Source organism: Oncorhynchus kisutch, linkage group LG2, assembly GCF_002021735.2.
Source record: "Oncorhynchus kisutch isolate 150728-3 linkage group LG2, Okis_V2, whole genome shotgun sequence".
NCBI classification, from domain to species: Eukaryota; Metazoa; Chordata; class Actinopteri; order Salmoniformes; family Salmonidae; genus Oncorhynchus; species Oncorhynchus kisutch.
Window position 1 is genome coordinate 7,835,381 of NC_034175.2, and position 21,966 is coordinate 7,857,346.

Sequence of the window (21,966 nt, forward strand, 5' to 3'; positions counted from 1 at the left end):
CAAACAAGAATGATGTTGCTTTCCACTTTGCTTCTTAATATAAATTATTCTATTTCAAATGGTTCATCCAAGTGTTTTGATCTATATCACAAGTCAAATTGCAATTGCAATAGTGTTTAAAAAAAAGAATTGAGCAAATTGTGCAGCCCTGCCTCCTTTCACTCTCTCAGGGTGTTCCATCTTGTCTGTCCATTCACTTCTACACCACCACAAAACCATCCTGACAAGGCCCTGTTCTTAACAGAATGCTGCACTTTTCTGCATTTTGACAAGCTTAGTGTAAAGACATAAAATAAGGGCAGAAGTCGCTCATACATTCATGAAGAGGTGGGTGCTGTATGAGTGTACGGTTGGCCAGGGTAGCTCAAACAGATTAAGATTAGGATCACTTTATTGGTCAATTGCACACAAGATCCAACCAAAATTTGACATCTGCTTTTAACCCAACCCAACGACACACATTCACACACAGGCTTTTCTTGGAGAGGTGCTCGGGACTGACACACTGGGCGCCCAGGGAACTGTTAATGTGCCTTGCTCAAGGGCACAATGGCAAGTAATGGCATCTAGGATTTGATAAGAGCAACCCTCTGGTTTCAGTTCACTTTCCACCAGATTTTTCCCATCGGATCCGGAATTCCAACTGGCAACCCTCCGGTTGCTGGTTCACCTCTCTAACCGCTAGGCTAACTGCCTCCAACAGTTCATGGTGATGACCATGACCATCCCACCACATCCCACACAAAGGCACACAGGACACCTTGACTATCTACTGCATCCAGCAGCTGCACAACGTGTCAGCACAGATTCAGCAGGGTGTTTCAGGGACTTTAGACACAAAGCTTGATTTTCCGTTGGCGGTTCCACACTTCGACACATCTGAGGAAAGTCCCAAATTGACCCTGGTAACTAAAGAATCAGCTGGGGGCGGGCACTGACAAGGTTGGCTGAGAAGTGTGTGTGTGTATTGCGGGGAGGTGTGGTGTTTGATGGAGTGAGATGTGCAATAACACAGAGGCCCAGATCAGAAGGCTATTTAAGATTAGGATCCCTTTATTGGTCAATTGTACATAAGGTCACACTGAAATTTGACCTCTGCTTTATCTCAACCCCTCCAAAAGACACACATACATATACAGTTTGGAGGAGGGGGCTGCCACATTGTGCGCCCGTGGAGGAGGAGTTGTGGGGGGTTAAGTGCCTTGCTTAAGGGCACAATGCCTTGACCATCAGATTTCCCCTGTCTGACCCGGGATTTGAACTGGCAAACCTCCGGGTGGCTCACCGCCCAGAAGGTTATTTTCTCCAATGATAGAGGTCAGATGGTCAGACAGAGAGTCATCCAGTCAATGCTCCATCCAGTTACTGCTACAGGATATGAGTTTATCCCCAATAGGCCTATCAACTGTGGGGAGATCCCACTGAATTGGTAAACCCTGGGAAACTACAGTGGAATGACACTGACAACACCATATGATCAACCGATTAGATCACAGGTGTCAAACTCATTCCATGGAGGGCCGAGTGGCTGAGGGTTTTCTCTCTATTGTACTTGATTGATGGATCAAGGACACTATTTAGTAAGGAACTGCCAACACCTGGTTGTCTATTGCTTAATTTAAAGGAAAAAACTGCAGACACTAGACCCCCCATGAAATTAGTTTGAGACCCCCCCCTCACATGCAAACCATTTTTCCTCACAACTTCCTGGTGCCAAAATGCTCTCTATGCAGAATTCGAGCATTGCGTGCCATTTTGCCATCTCTAGCAGCGTTTGTGCTAGTCCTAAATTAAAATCAGAAAAAACATTTGGCATCGTTGACATACTAGATTAATCCATAGCCTAAACCGGAGTAAAACAGGAATTCTAACATTTAAGTGAATTAAATCAATCATATATGCCTTAATTAACATTGAACACTTCAGTTACGTAGGCTACACTAAACCTTTAATATCTTAAAGGTGTTGGTTAAAAAAAGTAGACCGTCAGAACGCATTGTTTCAGTTTGCAAACAGGAAGGTAAAGAGTTAATTCTTATACGAAAGGGAAAGCCCCAGTTTCGCGGATTTGGTTAAGTGAATGAGAGAGAGAGAGAGAGAGAGAGAGAGACAGAGAGACAGAGTTTACGGACTAGTTGATTCGTTGCAATAAAAGGAACATAATAGCCTATTGATTTTCTTCAATTGCCCACTACCTGCAGTTATATTGCAGGTGTGTTGCCGTCAGTTGGGTTATTTAAAAGTCTTATATTTATCATTCTGAACATTTACTATAAGTCAGTTGTGTGATTTAATTAATTGAAGAAACTTAAATTAGTATCAGTTTACACTAATTTTCTCAAAATGAACATTTATGGATTTGGAGAATAGCCTCGAGCCCTTCTTGTATTGGCTTGGCAAATTACATTATTAAACTCCCAAATCAAAACAACATTTCGTGGAGAAGGTGACTGTGCCTAGGCTATAGAAAACATCAATTGAATTGACATTTGAATCACTGCTATGTTTTGAGACGACAAACACCCGAGGCTGATTCCAGGATACTTGATCCGTGTTCATGCCGAGGACCATGACCATGAACGGTCACCAGACTCAAACCACAGTGCCGCTGGATCTGAGCACCACAACGAGGGAGCGTGGGAGCGGCGCCGACAGGACTCCCACCAGCAAAGGTCGCTCCGGCAGAGTAAGAATGCAGTATCCCGCTGCCCCCCTCACGGAGGATGACGGTCCAAACGGAAATCCCAGCCACACTGTGGAGCCGCTGGAGCATCGTTGTGGAGTATCGTTGATAAAACCTCCTGTGAAAACGGGAAACCCGGCTTTTCTGGAGAAAAAACACTCACCAGCTGCAACTTCTCACACGCCATTCACTCCGAACCCTGGTGAGAGCAGCAAAACAGACACACGAACACAGAACATATCTTCCTCGTGGCTTCCTTTTAGGAAACGTCCATTTCCTTCTGAATGGGAGACGCCGGAACAGTCACGTACCCCACCCGGGAGAGAGGAGCGCTTATCCCCTTACAAAAACAAAGACTTGTGCTGCAAACCGAGTCCTCCAAAGATTTTATTAAAGAGCTACGACGATGAGAGCATTGGTACCCTGGCATCGGTCTCACACAGACAATTGTCCGCCGCCAGCGGTTTTGACAATGAACACCAAAGCATCGATCCGGTTCGTTCAATGCAGGCACCCCGTCCTTACTGTAAGTTAGTCGCCCTGGCAAAAGACAAGTGAAAAAATATTAAAATGAAAGTGTACAGGCTTTTATTATTCAGAGTTTATCCTATCGCATTTTCAGAGTTTTGTTCTCCTAACAGAGCAAAACAAAATGCGTAATCCTATCAGACAGTCGTGTTATAGCTGTATTAGTTTGATCATAATCAAAGTTATTGGTTTGAAAGGGAATATACTGCGGAATCAGTTAGTGGTCATTTGCCTTTGAGTCAGAAACGGATTTTCTCTGTGGAATGTTCCTTCATAGATCGTGTCATTGTGCAGTGATGGTTAGTCCTGCTTTTGAACCCCAGTCATTGAGAATATGTTTTGCCAGACATTCCAGCGATAAATGATTGAACTGATTAAAAACATGTCAATGGGTCACCTGTAATTTCCTTATTTCATGGCATTGTACCAAACAATCTGCCCCCTCCCTCCCTCCCTCCCTCCCTCTGTCAACCAGATCCCTATCCAGGGCACCCATTCTACTCCTGGCCCAGCAGGTCACCGCTGGTTGTGAACGTGCCTGTCTCTCACCTCCAGTCCTCTCTTTACCCGGGACACGCCGGACACCTGCTGGCAGATGTTGCCCTGGCGACTCGCCAAGACAACGATGGCGACACGTATGTTTGTTTTTGAAAACCCTACATGCATTGAACTTCAGTTCGTCTCATGTAGCAGATGGGGCCTAGAGTAGTACTGTTGCCCTATGAGGGTTCCTTGCTAACCCTGATTTCCTGCTAGGAGCTATGGACTGGGTCGAGTTCAGTAAGTCATTTTTGTTTTCCATTTCAACATATTTTACATATGACCCTGATCAGTTAGGTATGTGTTGGAGGGAGAGGAGATGTCACACAGTCTTGTTTGTTTGTTTTGGTCTATGATTCACTTGGCTGTGAGGGGTGTTGGTGGTGAGAGAGGAGTGTGCTGTGTGTACCCTTACCCCACCACATTCTTTACCTTCATTTCACTTCCTGTCTCTGTAATGATTAATGAGTCAATTCTCTGCTCTGCTTCTCAGTGAAAGTGTCACTGGTTGAGGGTGATTCTAGGATGGAACTTGACCTCTGTGATCTGTACTGTGTGTCATGTTCAGTGTCTGTTTGCATTGTTTGTGTGAGTATTCATATGAGACACAGGCTTGCCTCTGGGAGGCTGGGATGACTATTAGAGTAAGGTGACCAGATAACAACACACAACAAAAAATAACTAAGAAAGAAGATTAAAATATCCCATGGAATTATAATTTAAAAAAATAAAAAATATATTTATATATATACCCCCTTTTCTCCCCAATTGGTAGTTACAGTCTTGCCCCATCGCTGCAACTCCCGTACGGACTCGGGAGAGGTCAAGGTCAAGAGCTGTGCGTCCTCCGAAACACAACCCAACCAAGCCCCACTGCTTCTTGACACAATGCCCGCTTCACCAGGAAGCCAGCCACACCAATGTGTCTGAATAAACACCGTACACCTGGCGACCATGTCAGCAGGCATTGCGCCCGGCCCACCACAGAAGTCTCTAGCGCGCGATGGGACTGGAACATCCTTGCCGGCCAAACCCTCCCCTCACCCGGACGATGCTGGGCTAATTGTGCACCGCCCCATCAGTCTCTCGGTCATGGCTGGCTGCGACAGAGCTTGGACTCGAACCAGGTTCCTTAGTGGCACAGCTAGCACCACAATGCAGTGCCTCAGACCGCTGCACCACTCGGGAGGCCACCCATGGAACTATTTTTAACTATACATTTCCGGTAGTCCTTTCAAATACTTTAATTATTCATAACACAGAAATTGATTAACCACTCAAATGTTTCTTAATTTTAGCCTACCTTGGTCATTTTTAAATCACCCCAGTTTGGTAGCCTATGCTGTTGGAAAGGTTTTCTGGCTATGGGCATGGTTGTTCATGCAGTTGTTACAATGTATCACTGACCAAATGTTCTCATAGAAGGGAGCAAACAAGTTTGATACAAGTGGTGAGACAAATTTGACATTGAAATCCGATTGCATACAGCTTTTGATTACTGAAATATCAGCCTCAATTTAACTTCAGAGTTGCTTTTCTTTCTGGGGGATAATCAGGGACATTTCCGGTACTAGCCGGGGACAGGCCACCAAAATCGGGGACTGTCCCCGGGATATCGGGGATGTCTGGTCACCTTATGTTTGAGGTTAAGGAGTGGGTGGGGTACATTCAATCACATGTTAATAACAACCTCATGCACCGATGCCCTCTCTGACCTTCAACACCTGAGCACTCACCCATTCACTGACAGACATGTGAGGACGGTACAAAAACACTCATGTGACTGAAATCATAAGTCCATCCAAGAATGGCATTGCAAAGTCATGTTCCTGTAGTTTAAGTGCTGTGTGTCACTCATTTGCATCCCATCACAACAAACACATGATCGAGAAAGAGCAGACCTGGCTGTGGGTTTCGAGACACAGCAGTTCCGCTTGGGATGATTTCATGTGATGTAGAGCCCAGGGACCAGCACTGAAATCAATCAGGAAGAAAACACCTTGCCATCTGATCACAAGATGTTTAAGAAACTGTATCCGTATAAAAGTTCATTTGCATTTCAGTGCTCGTTTTTTTGTGTGGCTTTTAAAATATATATATATATATATATATTTTTTAAATCAAACCGTACCTTGGTGGTTGCGCTGGGGCTTTTGGGTGCTGTTCTCATGTTTGGGTGCTGTTCTTATGAAGTCAAACTACTTGATGAAGTGGTAGACTGTAAAGAAGTACATTATCCTGGCTGGTACCTACTTGTATTGTGGTCTGTCTGATGAAAAGTTAGATTTCAGCAGAAAGACAGTGCTGCTTCTCAGCCCCCCACCATCCCCAAGTGTGTCTGTGTGTGTGTGTGCTTACGTCAATGGGGTGTTAATCCTCAGTTCTCATCGCCTCTGAGCCCCTCAGTTTCGGGAAAACCTCTGAGCGTGCGCCTCTCAATGTGTGACTGCGGTTTTCTCAGGTCTTTCTGTATCTCTCTGTTTTCATTTCTCTGTGTTTTTAAATGAATGAGCTCAAAAACCCAAACATCCGCTCCTCACTTCCTCATTTACCGCTTTTTCTCTCTCTCCCTCTCGCTCTCTCTCTCTCTGTCTTTATTTCTCTCGCTTTTTCTTTTGATCTCTTCCCCGCTTATCTCTCAACATTCTCTCACCCCTCTGTCACACGCTCCCCTGTTTCTCTCACCCCTGTCTCATTCTCCCTTGTTCATTGTCCATCTATCAGCTTGAATGAGAGACAGCTGTGCAGTCAGTGCAGTAACGTGGGGACAGTACATCATGTATTTGCGATGGTTATTGTCATGCTTCTAGAATACAGGTGGGGATGACGTTTGTTCAGCAGTTTCTTGCAAACCACACGTATAGTACCCAACAACTTTGGCTCACCGCTGTGCTTGGCCAGGGATCTACTTCCAACCTATGCAGACATGTAGGTAGGGGCGGGATCAATAAACTGGAGGAAGTAGCTATAGTGCTGCCATGGCAAAAATCAAATCAACTTGATTTATATAGCACATTTCTTAGAGGATACATTTGCATTTCAAAGTGCTTAACAAATTAAATAGTAAAACAATAATAAAATAAGTGGACATGAAACTAATTGATTAAAATAAATGTAGAATTGTGTACCATTTATTTTCTTTAAAAAAAAATTGTATGACTAAAAGCACCTTAACCTTTTTAGCCTTGCTTTTACTTATGTCTTAAGATTTTTCTTTAAAATGTCTCCAGTTTCTGAGGCCTGCCCTGAGATCCTCCGGCAGTCTGTTCCAAAGGCCAGGACCAAACGTTTTGGTTCTGACCTTTGGAACAACTAAAAGACCAGTGCTTTAAAGCTCAATAAAACAAAAAGCCATCTAAAACTAACAGGCAACCATAAAGGCTATGTCAGGCTCCAGTCTCAGGGTGTCCCATGTGGCTCAGTTGGTAGAGCTTGGTGCTTGCAGTGTCAGTGTCAGAGTTGGTTCAATTCCCACCGGTCCAGTTTTCAAAAAGTAAGAAATGTATGCATTCTGGCTACCAACACCTACTAATGACTCAAATGGTTTCTGAAAATGATCTATTGTAAGTTGGACTGTGGTGTGTTTCTGGTTCCCTTCTGTTTAATACACCTGTCTTAAAGTCATCGCTCTCTCAGGTGGTCTGCTGGCCACAGCAACCCGTATTCCCTCACCTCCCCCCAAACAGGATACCGCATGTATGCCACTGTCGGTGTGTGTTTGAGTGCAGCCCAGCGCTCCTGCGTCAGTGTGCTTTGGGTTATCTGGGGCTGTGGTCTGCCCCACTTCCAGGAACAGGAGAGAGAGCAGTTTCATCTTGAGAGAGAGAGAGAGAGATTAACCTTGTTCAAGTGTGTGATAATCTCACGATTGCACTGAATGGAGACACCTGTTACTAGGTCAGTTGGGTGTTGATAGCTTTTTGAGGAATGTTAGGAGAGGCACCTCGCATATACTCATCTGGGGACTGTTTTTAATCAGAACTGATGCCATTACTGTTGTCATCCTCATTGTGCTGCAATAATGCATGTTTGTCATCTACTCACATACTCCACAAATACATTATTACTACGTGATGTAAAGACTCTGCTGCAGATTCATTAATTCTGCTTCCTCACTGCATGGGAGAACCCAGCAGTAATCAGGTACGCTTATTTTATGATGTTTCCACCGGATCAGAGCATTACATTTTTTCCCCCTTTCATGCTGAGTGGTTATTGAAAAATAGGCTACGTTGAGGATGACCTTGGCATTCTTTAGCGTGCACTGTGCCCGGCGCGCCACGGGAGTCGCTGGTGCGCGATGAGACAAGGATATCCCTACCGGCCAATCCCTCCCTAACCCGGACGACGCTATGCCAATTGCGCATCGCCCCACGGACCTCGCGGTCACGGCAGGTTACGACAGAGCCTGGGTGCGAATCCAGCAGCGCCCTTAACCACTGTGCCACCCGGGAGGCCGACCTTGACATTCTCAATGAATGTAAAAACAGACTTAGTTTACTCACTATTTGAGGTGAAGAAAAAATGACTTTCAGAAGTTCCACAGTGGTGGTGAGTTAAGACAGAAATACTATCAGATCCCCAAATGGGCACATTTATAGCCTACATTTGTGCGCAGACCAGGTAGCCTAGGCCTACTTCTATGTATAGTCAGGTGCTCGTCCTTACTCAATATTGACAGAAGCGCTACAAATTGCAATGAGGAAATTGACAACTCCTAAATGGAATGAAATAAACCAAAACATGTTCTTCAGAAGTGTAGCGTAGGTTGTGCGGTCCTCAAACAACGTGTCCACTCTGACAATGAGAATGGTAAGACTGTAGTAATAATAATAATCTATTGAATGCATTAAACAAAAATAATGTACTACTGGTGATACTAATGAGCAATCCTCCTCAATGGTCCACTGAGACAAATGTGAATCCGACAAGTCTCTTTTGCCATAACATTTTTTTTATATTGCTCAACTAAAACAATGTTGGTCGACCAACAGCCTATCGACCAACAGCCTATCGACCAACAGCCTATCGACCAACAGCCTATCGGCCAACAGCCTATCGGCCAACAGCCTATCGGCCAACAGCCTATCGACCAACAGCCTATCGACCAACAGCCTATCGACCAACAGCCTATCGACCAACAGCCTATCGACCAACAGCCTATCGACCAACAGCCTATCGGCCAACACAGCCTATCGACCAACAGCCTATCGACCAACAGCCTATCGACCAACAGCCTATCGGCCAACAGCCTATCGACCAACAGCCTATCGACCAACAGCCTATCGACCAACAGCCTATCGACCAACAGCCTATCGACCAACAGCCTATCGACCAACAGCCTATCGACCAACAGCCTATCGACCAACAGCCTATCGACCAAACAATCGACAAGTTGACAAAATGGGGTCAGCCCGACAACGGATACACTTGTGAACGTGGTCAGGGGTGGTTCTCACTTTTACCAGAAAGGGGAGCTTTTTAGGAAAGAACCGACATATGCGGCCAAACACAAGTTCTGCTTTTCACACTGATCAGTGGCTTCACTGTGCTGTATGGCCATTAGTCAGGTCAGATTGCGAGAGAGTCAACACTGTCACACGTTTTACTGTTATGAGACTGTCTTGTGGTCATCTTCAGTTGCATCAGTCACCACAGTGCCGGTTAGAACTACACTTGTATGGAGATGGGTTTCATTTACAAAGACAAACTGTCATCCCTATTGTGTCTTTCTCTATGTGAAAGATTTGTTTACTCAAGTTGAACAAGAAATGCGGAAAGCAAGGTTGTATTGGCTATGGTTTGTTGACATGTTTTGGTCTGTGTTACACTAGCTACACGGATGAGATGGCTGGTTGTGATTGGTTAGACCTGCCTTCTGCATCAGTCAAACACCTGCCTCCAAACCTCAGGCTCTGTATAATGTTACCACATATCTCCACACCTGTGCTATGCATTGTACGTGTTGTGAAAGATGCATCCACCCAGCCACTCTGTTTGTATATGAAGGTCTACGGTGACACAGGTTGATCAGAGATGAACAATGTCTCAATGATCAGTCTGTATTAGTAACATACTGCCCTGTATAACACAATATACTCCTAATGCATAATGCTAGGTTTAATTACTCATAAGTGCAGGTAGGCACGCACCTGTCTTCAAGAGAGGCAGTTATGAGATCCACCCAAGGCCGTATGCTGATAAGTGTTCTGTTAGGACTTGCCTTAATCAAGCTCCGAAAGAATGTAATGTTTCGGCTTGGCACCCAAATATTACATTAGCTGTCAAGTCAGTCTCTCTCTGCCTGGTAAACCAGAGCTAAGCTGTATGACCTCTCCCTATCACACACACGAGCCCTCCAACATAAGTTGTGAAATCTTTTTTATTTTTTAATTAAAAAAAGAAATCTGTTTAATTTGTTGATGCTAAGGGCATTGTTGGCTCAAGCTATGGACTAGTACTACAATTTGTACTGAACAAAAATACAAAAACACAACATGCAACAATTTCAAATATTTTACTAAGTTACAGTTCATATAAGGAAATCAGTCAATTGAAATCAATGTATTAGGTCCTAATCTATGAATTTCACATGACTGGGAATACAGATACGCATTTGTTGGTCACAGATACCTTAAAGGTAGAAGAGTGGATCAGAACACCAGTCAGTATCTGGTGTGACTACAATTTGCCTCGTGCAGCACAACACATCTCCTTCAGAGTTGATCAGGCTGTTGACTGTGGCCTGTGGAATGTTGTCCCACTCCTCTTCAATTCCTGTGCGAAGTTGCTGGATATTGGCGAGAACTGGGACACGATTGTATTTTTTATTTTACCTTTATTTAACCAGGTAGGCTAGTTGAGAACAAGTTCTCATTTACAACTGTGACATGACCAAGATAAAGCAAGGCAGTGCAACACAAACAACGACACAGAGTAACACATGGAATAAACAAACATACAGTCAATAATACAATAGAAAAAGTATATATACAGTGTGTGCAAAGGAGGTAGGATAAGGGAGGTAAGGCCATAAATAGGCCGTAGTGGCTAAGTAATTACAATATAGCAATTAAACACTGGAGTGATGGATGCGCAGAAGATGAGTGTGCAAGTAGAGATACTGGGGTGCAAAGGAGCAAAAATAAATCAAATAACAGTATCGGGATGAGGTAGTTGGATGAGCTATTTACAGATGGGCTATGTACAGGTGCAGTGATCTGTGAGCTGCTCTGACAGCTGGTGCTTAAAGTGAGTGAGGGAGATATAAGTCTCCAGCTTCAGTGATTTTTGCAGTTCGTTCCAGTCATTGGCAGCAGAGAACTGGAAGGAGAGGCGGCCAAAGGATGAATTGGCTTTAGGGTTGACCAGTAAAATATACCTGCTGGTGCGTGTGCTACGGGTGGGTGCTGCTATGGTGACCAGTGAGCTGAGATTTACCTAGCAAAGACTTATAGATGACCTGGAGCCAGTGGGTTTGGTGATGAATATGAAGCGAGGGCCAGCCAAGGAGAGCTATCAGATCACAGTGGTGGGTAGTATATGGGGCTTTGGTGACAAAACAGACAATGTCTTACACATAGATCCAGAGCATCCCAAACATGCTCTATGGGTGACATGTCTGGTGAGTATGCAGGCCATGGAAGAACTGGGACATTTTTAGCTTCCAGGAATTGTGTACAGATCTTTGCGACATGGGGCATTATCATGCTGAAACATGAAGTGATGGTGGCAGATAAATGGCACGACAATGGGACTCAGGATCATGTCACGGTATCTCTGAGTATTCAAATTGCCATTGATAAAATTTTATTGTGTTTGTTGTCCTTAGCTTATGCCTGCCCATACCGGGGAGGCGGGGAGGCGGGTAGCCTAGTGGTTAGATTGTTGGACTAGTAACCGAAAGGTTGCAAGATTGAATCCCCGAGCTGACAAGGTATAAATCTGTCATTCTGCTCCTGAACAAGGCAGGTAACCCACTGTTCCTAGCCCGTCATTGTAAATACGAATTTGTTCTTAACTGACTTGCCTAGTTAAATAAAGATTAATTTAAAAAATACCATATCCCCACTGTCACTCCATTTACAACATTGACATCAGTAAACCACTCGCCCACAGAACACCATACACATTGTGAGGTTGGTTGGACATACGACCACATTTTCTAAAATTATGTTGGAGGTGGCTTATGGTAGAGAAATTAACATTCAATTCTCTGGCAAAAGCTCTGGTGAACATTCCTGCAGTCAGCATACCAGTTGCATGCTCCCTCAAAATTTGAGACACCCGTGGCACTGTGTTGTGACAAAACTGCACATTTTAGTCGCCTTATTGTCCCCAGCAAAACGTGCACATTTCAAATGAAATCTAATTTTATTTATTTGTGAAATGCTTACTTACAAGCCCATAACCAACGGTACAGTTCAAGAAAGAGTTAAAATATTTACTAAATCAAAATAAAGTAAAAATTAAAGTTACCCAGCTGAATTACATAAACATAACGAGGCTATATACAGGGGGCTCTGGTACTGAGTAAATATGCGGGGGTAGCAGCAGTGTAAAAACAAAGAGTGGTGTCAATGTAACTTGTCCGGGAGGCCATTTGATAAATTGTTCAGCAGTCTTATAGCTTGGGGGTAGAAGCTGTTAACGAGCCACTTGGACCTAGACTTGGCGCTCCGGTACCCCTTGCCATGCAGTAGCAGAGAGAACAGTCTACGACTAGTGTGACTTGAGTTTTTGACAATTTTTTGGGCCTTTCTCTGACACCGCCTGGTATATAGGTCCTGGATGGCAGGAAGCTTGGCCCAAGTGATGTACTGGGCTGTACGTAGTACCCTATGTAGCGCCTTACGGTCAGATACTGATCATCCTGTTTAATCAATCCCACACTTGTCACGTGGATGGATTATCTTGGCAAAGAAGAAATGCTCACTGACAGGGAGGGAAACAAATGTGTAAAACATTAGATAAATAAGCTTTTGGAACATTTCTGGGATTTTTTTTATTTCAGCTCATGGAACATGGGACCAACACTTCACATGTTGTGTTTATATTTCTGTTCAGTGTAGTTGTGTGGAGGAATGTATGACATAACTCACAACTCTCTGAAAGAGGATGACAAATGTTTTGTCTCAGGACATACCATTTGTATTGTGTAGGCCTGCAGCACGTACCATTTGTGACCAGTGTTAAAAAGCAAACAAGGTAGATGCTGGAGATGAGAAAGTTTTTGTATAAGAGCTGTCAGAGTTGTCTTTGAGCAATGTTCTCTGTGTGTAGGCCTATGTATTTTCTTTATCTTCCATTTCCTCTTTGCAGTATGCAAATATGTTGTTACTCATCTCCTCAGACTTTAGTTGTATGTGCAGTAGGTAGACATGTGTTTTAGTCTGTTGTAACTCTGTTTAATGGACAACAGATCAGGAAGTAGACAAAAAAAAAAAGACATTACCGTAAATTTGTGCTAACCCCAAATTCTCAGTGAAGGTACTTTTAAATCATTCTCTCAAAATGTCCCTACCCAATTTCCTGTCATAACCTTTCTTCTCTTGTTCTGCATTTACGATTGATATTCATTGGAGGAAGCTGAAAGACATGAAAACACACAGAAAGCCCCTAATAGAGACCGTAGTTCTAATGGTTTAATGGTGATTATCTCCCCCAATACAGAGGGCTGTGCCATTGTCACACAACAGGAAGTTACTCCAAACCAAACGAGTTTACTGAAATTCACTTCTGATAATATTTTTTTTCCCCAGGAACTCTTGTCATTCTTCCTTATTCTTATGTTTGACCTCTGTTCTTTCACTTTACATACTATATAAATATCAGTTTCCTAGTCACCTTGATCAGTTTTCTACAGGCTTTGTAATGAGTCACCCACCACACTGCTCTCCTCTCAGCCTAACTGTCAGTTGTGGAGAATCAGGTCATAGGTCAAGTGAAGTTGGCCAGTACTCGGTCATTCAGTAATATATAGGTTATGGGTTAGCCTGAATTTGTCAAAACATATTGTAGGCTTGTGTAAACTTTCTACTGCAATTGTGTTACGGTTTTACACCCATCACATGCCAGTTAGTGTGTCATTCAGTTTGTAGTCCATAGGATTTCTCTGGCTTAAAGGTTAGTCAGGGGGTTTCTGTGTCAGGATGTATCAGCAGCCACTTTACAATCATGCTGGAGTTGTGTGAAAAGGATGTGTGTCAATTTATTTTGTGCATTTATTGGTTTAAATCAGAATTTGTGTGTGGAAGAATGTGTACCTGTTTTATTTTTGTGTGTAGTTTTGACTTGGGTGTGTGTGTGTGTTACAGGGCTCTTCACATAGCAGTGGTGCAGGGGCAGGAAGCTCAGATCCAAAGAATGATCCTTCTCCTGGAACTGGTTCACACAGACCTGGACATCTACAACAACCTGAGACAGGTGAGATACATGCACGAGCACACACAGCTGTGTTTCCAGAAATGTCAGGAGTTATTGGAGTGTAAAAATCATATTTTCCTTAACCCCAAAACCCTTAAGCTTAAAATAGAATTTGTTTTCCTACCTTTTCAGGACATTACAGTGAAATATTAGGACATTGGGGTCCTGATAATATAGGAAAACATGTACACACACACACACACACACACACACACACACACACACACACACACACACACACACACACACACACACACACACACACACACACACACACACACACACACACACACACACACACACACACACACACACACACACACACACACACACACCTGCCACTCACTGCAGACTTCAGAGCACAATAAGGAAAGGTGTGAAAGAGGAAGTCCTTGATTTCCTCCTCGCCCAGCCTCTTTACCGTACACAGACCGACACCTCTCGGCTGCCGGTTATCAGAAGAAATGTACAGTTTCTGGTTACCTGTGCTTAATGCAGGCCAAGGTCACATGCACAAGCCTATTGCTTGGAAGGATGTGCTATGATTGGTATCCTTTGTTCAGGGCTGTGTGTTCTGAAGTGATGTTTTCTTTTCTGTTGGGTTCCATCTTCTGCACCTTTCCCAGTCCATCAATGCCCCATGGCCTTTTCCCATCACTTTCAAATGAGTCCACTTCCTCCCTCCAGCGTTCCACCACACCCTGTCAATGCCACATTCCCTCTGCAGCTCTGTTAGTCTGCTTAATCACCCCAGAGAAATCACCCTGAACCCTTCATACGCACAACTGGGGTTTCAGACAACACATTGCTCACTTACCAGAAATAACGTAGGTACCATTTGTTGTGTTTTCTCACCGTTGAGGTGAGACTGAGGCATTTACAGTGATATCCTGTCTGTAATGCATAGTCTAGCAGACAGGCTGTATACGTTCGTGTGAGGGGCCAGGGGGAGATTTCAGTCCAGGCTGAGAGACATGATGCTCGCCACGATGTGACTACCAGATACAGACCTATTGCCAAGCCTGAGAACCCATTTTCTAATTGTTTATTAGATTTGTCAGTTATAATCACAAGTAAATGACTATATAGGATAGTCTGTAACCCCAGATAAAAATCTTAAAACACACTCCACAATACTTTTACATAAAGCCTGCCAAGCTCTTTTGGCAATGCCAGATAATCATACTATGTCAGCAAAAAAACAACTTTCTCTAGCAGTTCAACATGTGTTGTGCAGTCCAAACAATACTTCAGTGGTCAATTTTACTCAACGGTTTGACAGAGTTAATATCAGTACTGAGTTGCATGTGCACATTGTGCGACTACCAGATCAGCTGCAGCACTGGTGCTATGAAACAGCTGTTTGATACTCCCACACTGTCACTACTACTAACCAAACACTGTCACTACTACTAACCAAACACTGTCACTACTACTAACCAAACACTGTCACTACTACTAACCAAACACTGTCGCTACTACTAACCAAACACTGTCGCTACTACTAACCAAACACTGTCACTACTACTAACCAAACACTGTCACTACTACTAACCAAACACTGTCACTACTACTAACCAAACACTGTCACTACTACTAACCAAACACTGTCACTACTACTAACCAAACACTGTCACTACTACTAACCAAACACTGTCACCTACTACTAACCAAACACTGTCACCTACTACTAACCAAACACTGTCACCTACTACTAACCAAACACTGTCACCTACTACTAACCAAACACTGTCACCTACTACTAACCAAACACTGTCACCTACTACTAACCAAACACTGTCATCTACTACTAACCAAAAACTGTCATCTACTACTAACCAAAAACTGTCATCTACTACTAACCAAAAACTGTCATCTACTACTAACCAAACACTGTCATCTACTACTAACCAAACACTGTCATCTACTACTAACCAAACACTGTCATCTACTACTAACCAAACACTGTCATCTACTACTAACCAAACACTGTCATCTACTACTAACCAAACACTGTCATCTACTACTAACCAAACACTGTCATCTACTACTAACCAAACACTGTCATCTACTACTAACCAAACACTGTCATCTACTACTAACCAAACACTGTCATCTACTACTAACCAAACACTGTCATCTACTACTAACCAAACACTGTCATCTACTACTAACCAAACACTGTCATCTACTACTAACCAAACACTGACATCTACTAGCTGGTGCACTTCCCAATTCTCTGGCCAATGTTACTCCCATGTTAGGTTATTCAAGTTCCCTGGAAACTGTTCAGATATTGCAAATGAATAATCATGTCCTTAATGCTGCTGTTGCCACTTTGTACATTATGCTTTGTCTGTCTGTGTGGGTGTGCTTGTGGCATGCAGTGTATTGTGTGAGGCTTCTACAGTGCATGTGTATGTGCACTTAGTATCCTCATTCTGAGAAGTCACATGACCCCCCCCCCCCCCTGCTCTGCTCTGTTTCTCAACATACCTTGTTGCTGAGGTTTAGAGGGTAGAATCCGGGACTTTCCCTTTCTGCGCTAGTCTCCATCTCTCTGGCTGTCTCTCTCTCTCTCTCTGATCGTCTCTCTCTCTGATTTTATCTCGGTACATTGTGAGTTGACCCCTCCTATAACTGCATAAATTATACAAATTATTGAAACTTGTAAAGAACTAGTCAAATAAGCTCTTCCATGGTATGGTAAGGGACTTTGTTAGTCTTTCCTGGGAAGTTGCACAACTAGAACATTAACAGGAAGTACACCCTATGCACACCTCTAATTTCTCTTTGTTTTTACGTTCTCACCCCCTGTTCTTTGTATCCTTATCTTTGTCTGGCACACAACCACCCTTTCAAGGCTTTTCCTCATACCTAGAACTCTCCCCTCCACTCCTCTGTTCTTCTGGTTTATCTGCTCATTTCATTGGAATGTAACTCTGTGGACACACAGCCAGCAGGGGAGAGGGAAGGGATTTTCCCTCTTATCCCATCTTTCCCCTTGCCTATACCGCTTCCAGCTATTCCTCTCCCTGGCTTTCTTACCCTATGCTCCCCCTTCTCTCTCTCCCCACTCTCTGCCCCTCTTATTTGTGCTGTTTTTGTTTGTCGTTCTGGAATGGTTTACAGGAAGCTAGTACTAAACTCAATGAACTTTGGAATGTTTTTGGACCACCATAAAAGCCTTTATTTGACCTGTGCCTTTGATTAAGTATTGTGACATGTTGCCGGTTACGTCCTTTACGGCTTCATGTTCAGGGACATTCTAGGAAGCACAAGATGACTGAGTCAGACTGTTGGTAGTTCATGGGAGGTCAAACACTAGGGTGTGTGTGATCAGTCATGACTAACTGACGATTCAGGGAAATAGGAGTGTTTTCTCAGGAAGTGAAGGCCACTGGCATTGAGACATTGGAGGCATTTCACCAGTGTTCTCTCCCGCCGGCGCTTTGGTATTTTACTGGTGTTCTTTACTGGAACATAGCCTCACACACACACACACACTGTAAGTACATGCTTTTCCTGAATCAAAAGTGAAACTAAATTATCATCCTGACCACTGAGATTGTTCAGTATGATTAATGATAGATTCCAGATCAAGTGACTTCCCTAAACCCTTTCTGCATGTCTCTGGACATTGGACCACTGACAAAGTTAACATTTTTCAAATCAGGTTTTATGAATTAATGAATCATTGGCAATCATCTCTGGAAGATCCTGGATTGCTCCAGTGCCTTCAGTAAACCCGTGTTGAAATCTGCAATCCCCTGCATAGTGGCATGTCTCTGGAATTCAACCTGGCTCGAAACAGCATCACATTCGACCTGGCTCGAAACAGCATTAGTTCTTTCAAATACTTTAGGTGCACATAATTTTGAAACGAGAAAAAAAATGTATGGGGCTGTATCTTCATCTCCTAGCTGATTTGTATTTTGGACTTTGATGGAGTGTTTACCATCCTGTGTGGCGTTTATCTTTGTCTGCCGATGTCCAATGCTGATGAAGCCAGAAAGCCCTCTGTTGGCGGCTCTGGTTTGTTTGGGGACTTATGCCCAACCTTATCTAGCCCACCGTTTAGAAGCTCTTGTGACCTTCCCCCTGCAGAACTGGATGGAGATGAAACGATGCGATTCCATTAACAGGAGTAATACACTATTCTTCCTCATCTCTTCTTCCTCTGCTCTTGGTTTATAAAAAAATGGTTTACCTCATTTATAAACCGTGCTTATGTACAAAATATACCCCCAAACATGCGTTCACGCAAAAGTTGGCATTTCTAATTTATGACTCTGCAAAATTTAGACCATGTGTGTACATTTTCTAGTGGTTGAAGTATTGCATTGCAAGCAGGAAGGAGATTAGTATTTTGTGCAAATAGGGGATATGATGGACATGCTTATTCATAACAATAAACATGGTAATAACAAGATGCAATCATTTGCCTTTAGTGAGAATCTATTTAATTTATCTTTGCATTTTAAAATAATTAGAAACAGGCATCTAATTCCTGGGCTATTATTTTTCATTTCCATGATCATTTCATAAAAAATGCCTCACCTTTTCTGTGATGGTTTAATACCCACGAGGTAGCATAGGCCTACAAGGAGAAAGAGTAAAGTGGCACACAACCGGGAAACATGCATATGTATGGCGTGCGCCAAGTTTAGAACTCTCAATAAGTCTTTTCAGAAATAGTGACCGCAGATATTTAGTGTGAAATGTACAGTTTTATGACGCCCCTGGTTTTCATTTGTTCTTGTTTAATGATTGTCTAAAGATGAATTTTCTGTCTCCCTCTTTCTCAGACCCCTCTTCATCTGGCTGTGATTACCCATCAGGCCCACATGGTGGGGGCGTTGCTGCGTGCGGGTGCTGACCCAGGGGCTCTGGACCGTAACGGTCAGACAACGGTCCACCTCTGCTGTGAACACGGCCAGCAGGCCTGCCTCTCTGTCGTCCTTTCCCACCCCTCCATCTTGACTTGCCTGGAGGTCAGGAACTATGAGGGTAAGTTACTACTGCTACTAAGTTGCCCTCAATTCTGTTTCAATTGAGACAATGCAGGGGATTAATTTAAATTAAATTCATAAATTCTAAATTCCTCTTAACTTTCCAATGTGACCTAATTGACAGTCCATAGAAGAAACAGACAGCTCCTTTATGGTAGTCATGCCAGACATGACTAAAACAATAATAGATCTAGGATATATGCTACTACCCCAAATAAAGCCAGTAACCCTCCCACAATGTTTATAACATTCATGCCTAATGTACAGGAATTCCCATATTGTGGGAATATTTCTGAGTTGCGACACATACTAACATTATATGTAGCACACATTATCCCCCCTGTTTGACTCATGCTGTGGGTCCCATGGTGGTGGGCGTATGAGGCAGAGAGGGGAATAGGGCATTTCCTGCTGTTGTGGTCTGTATGCCAGTGTGACAAGTCTGGGCACAGTATGGTTTGCCTTGTACTCAAAACAGCAGAAAACCCCTAGAATACACATGGGCTCTGGAGCGTGTGCGCGTGTGATTCTCTCCCTAACGGCTTATCACCCCCCCCCTCTCTCTCCAGGCCTCACCCCTCTACACCTAGCTGTACAGGGTGGACACAAGGAGCTGGTCAGAATGCTGCTGGATGCTGGGGCAGACATCAATGCTATGGTCAGTCACCTTCCTCCCCCACCTAACTCTCCATCTCTCCCCTTAATGCTGGACCATTTCAAATGGGCTTTGAGTTATTCTGGCACACTGAATCATCCAGTTACTCAATACCAGGTAATACCAGTTCCACTTTACAGAGTCCCCATTCTCCTCTCTCTAAGCAGGACATCAAGAGTGGCCACAGTCCTCTCATACACGCAGTAGAGAACCACAATATGGACATGGTGCACTTCCTCATAGAGGTAAGGCTACGTGTGTTGTATGTGACTCCAGCTGTTCCAGCTGTTCTACTGAAGTCAGCTCATCTATATTTAAAATGGTCTGTAGATCCTCCCCTGTTCCCCTTTTAGGTTTATCTTTCCTTTCTGGGAAGATGATTTACAAGAAATGTTCAAAGTGATTCTGTTTAGTTACACATCGCCATCCAAGACTAACCGTGTTACTTATTTTGACATCTTCTCAACAATCTCCTGCTTCCTCTCTCCCTGCCCCCTCCTCATCAGAATGACTGTAATGTGAATGGCCAGTCGTACAGTGGGAACACGGCCCTGCACAGTGCCTGTGGGCGAGGCCAGGTAGACACAGCCAGGCTGCTACTGAAGAACAGAGCCGACAGTAGTGTGAAGAACTACCACAATGACACACCCGCGATGGTGGCCAAGAACAAGAAGGTGAGAGAGAATTAAATGAATGCACTGGATCTATGGAAAAGGGTATTTTCCCCCCTGTTTCTAACCAATCAATAGCTTTACACATGTGTAGGAGAATAAAAATGTAAGTTAGTGGGTTAAATGAACGATAGTGTGGACATAGGACTGAACTAATCCTTGTGGGTGCTTCCCTCTAGTGGCTGTACCTAATAACAATTTTCTTGTCATCACAACAACAAACTGTACCAACAATAAAACACAAATAATCTAAGGAATACGATCACTCAGTAGCAGGCCCCACAGATGCAGTGAACTCACTAGTTGTCATTGCAGGACTGTTAATGTGTGTCCTCCTCAGGTAACCTAACCCTTTAGATCTCTGTCCTCAGGTAACAGATGTACTACGAGGGAAGGGCTCCAGAAACCAGCAGCCCAAAGCTCAGCAGTGTGTACCAGCCTCACCACACAGGAGCACACCCCAGTCACAGATTAGAGGTAATGGTGAGACGAGCACGTATTTTGATGTGCATCATGCATTCGGGCACAGTAAACTCATCACATCCCTCCTCTGTCCCCAGGTTCTCCATCTCCCAGCCTTTCACCATTGGCCACTCCCACAGCTTCGCCTCTTCACCGCAGCTCGTCCCATTCCCCCAAGGCACCTCCCACTCCCTCTCCTCACAGCCAATCAGCAGAGAGCCTGTCAGGCCGTCAGTCTCCAATGAAGATCCGGGAGAGCGAGCAGCTGCCGGTGAGGCTTGACTCCGACAGGATGACTGCAGTGGACATCAGCCTGACCCAGAGAAGGACCTACAGCTACCCTCCAGCAGTGCACCACCAGTCCCCCATCACTGATGCTCAAATAGGGCATTTACTAGCCTATTACTCCCCTGGAGTCCAGAGACCTCTTTATCCAGAGCCTCCCTTTATCCTCCTCCACACCAATATCCCTTACCCAGCCACTGTCTCTACTGCCTCCCAATCAGATGTCTCCATCATGAGTGTCAGCAGCAGCATGGGCAAAGGTAACAGTTGACAGAGATGCGCTTTCAGTGTCCCTGCTAAATTAGATTCCACCACTGTTTGAGTTATTGGTTGGTAACAAGATCGTTTGTTTACTGTTGGACTATAGAGCCTATGCCAGTATGATTATGTACCTCTAGATCTCAGCTGGATGCATTTGTCATGTGACTGCATTAGTCTCCTTGCAATGACACCTACACTGGAAGAATGAATGTTACTGCAGTTTCCTGAATAGACTTCATTCAGAACTGTTATCACCGTGTGTGTGTGATGGGCTGTTTGGAAACTGGTGCTCCACCAGGAGGTCTTGAATGCTGCCACCTTACTTGAAATTCATGATAATTTTTTTTGCCTTTTCTTTTCTGGTTTACTTTGAATAATATATTGTATAATTGATAAATATTTTTCTACATCAAGTTACTTTTCTATGCACTGCTATTTCTTCAC

The 21,966-nt window shown here is 43.8% G+C and overlaps 1 protein-coding gene across 1 annotated transcript; it reads left to right on the forward strand.

Annotated features, from left to right (window-relative positions):
- Positions 1-1,037: 1,037 nt before the first annotated feature.
- Positions 1,038-21,935, forward strand: LOC109900768 (B-cell lymphoma 3 protein homolog). Its single transcript, XM_031802423.1, has 9 exons — positions 1,038-3,209; positions 3,687-3,846; positions 14,068-14,176; positions 18,985-19,186; positions 19,758-19,846; positions 20,011-20,088; positions 20,350-20,517; positions 20,886-20,991; positions 21,075-21,935. Exons 1-9 carry the CDS (start codon positions 2,558-2,560, stop codon positions 21,530-21,532), a joined length of 2,022 nt encoding a protein of 673 aa, XP_031658283.1. The 5' UTR covers positions 1,038-2,557; the 3' UTR covers positions 21,533-21,935.
- Positions 21,936-21,966: the final 31 nt, after the last annotated feature.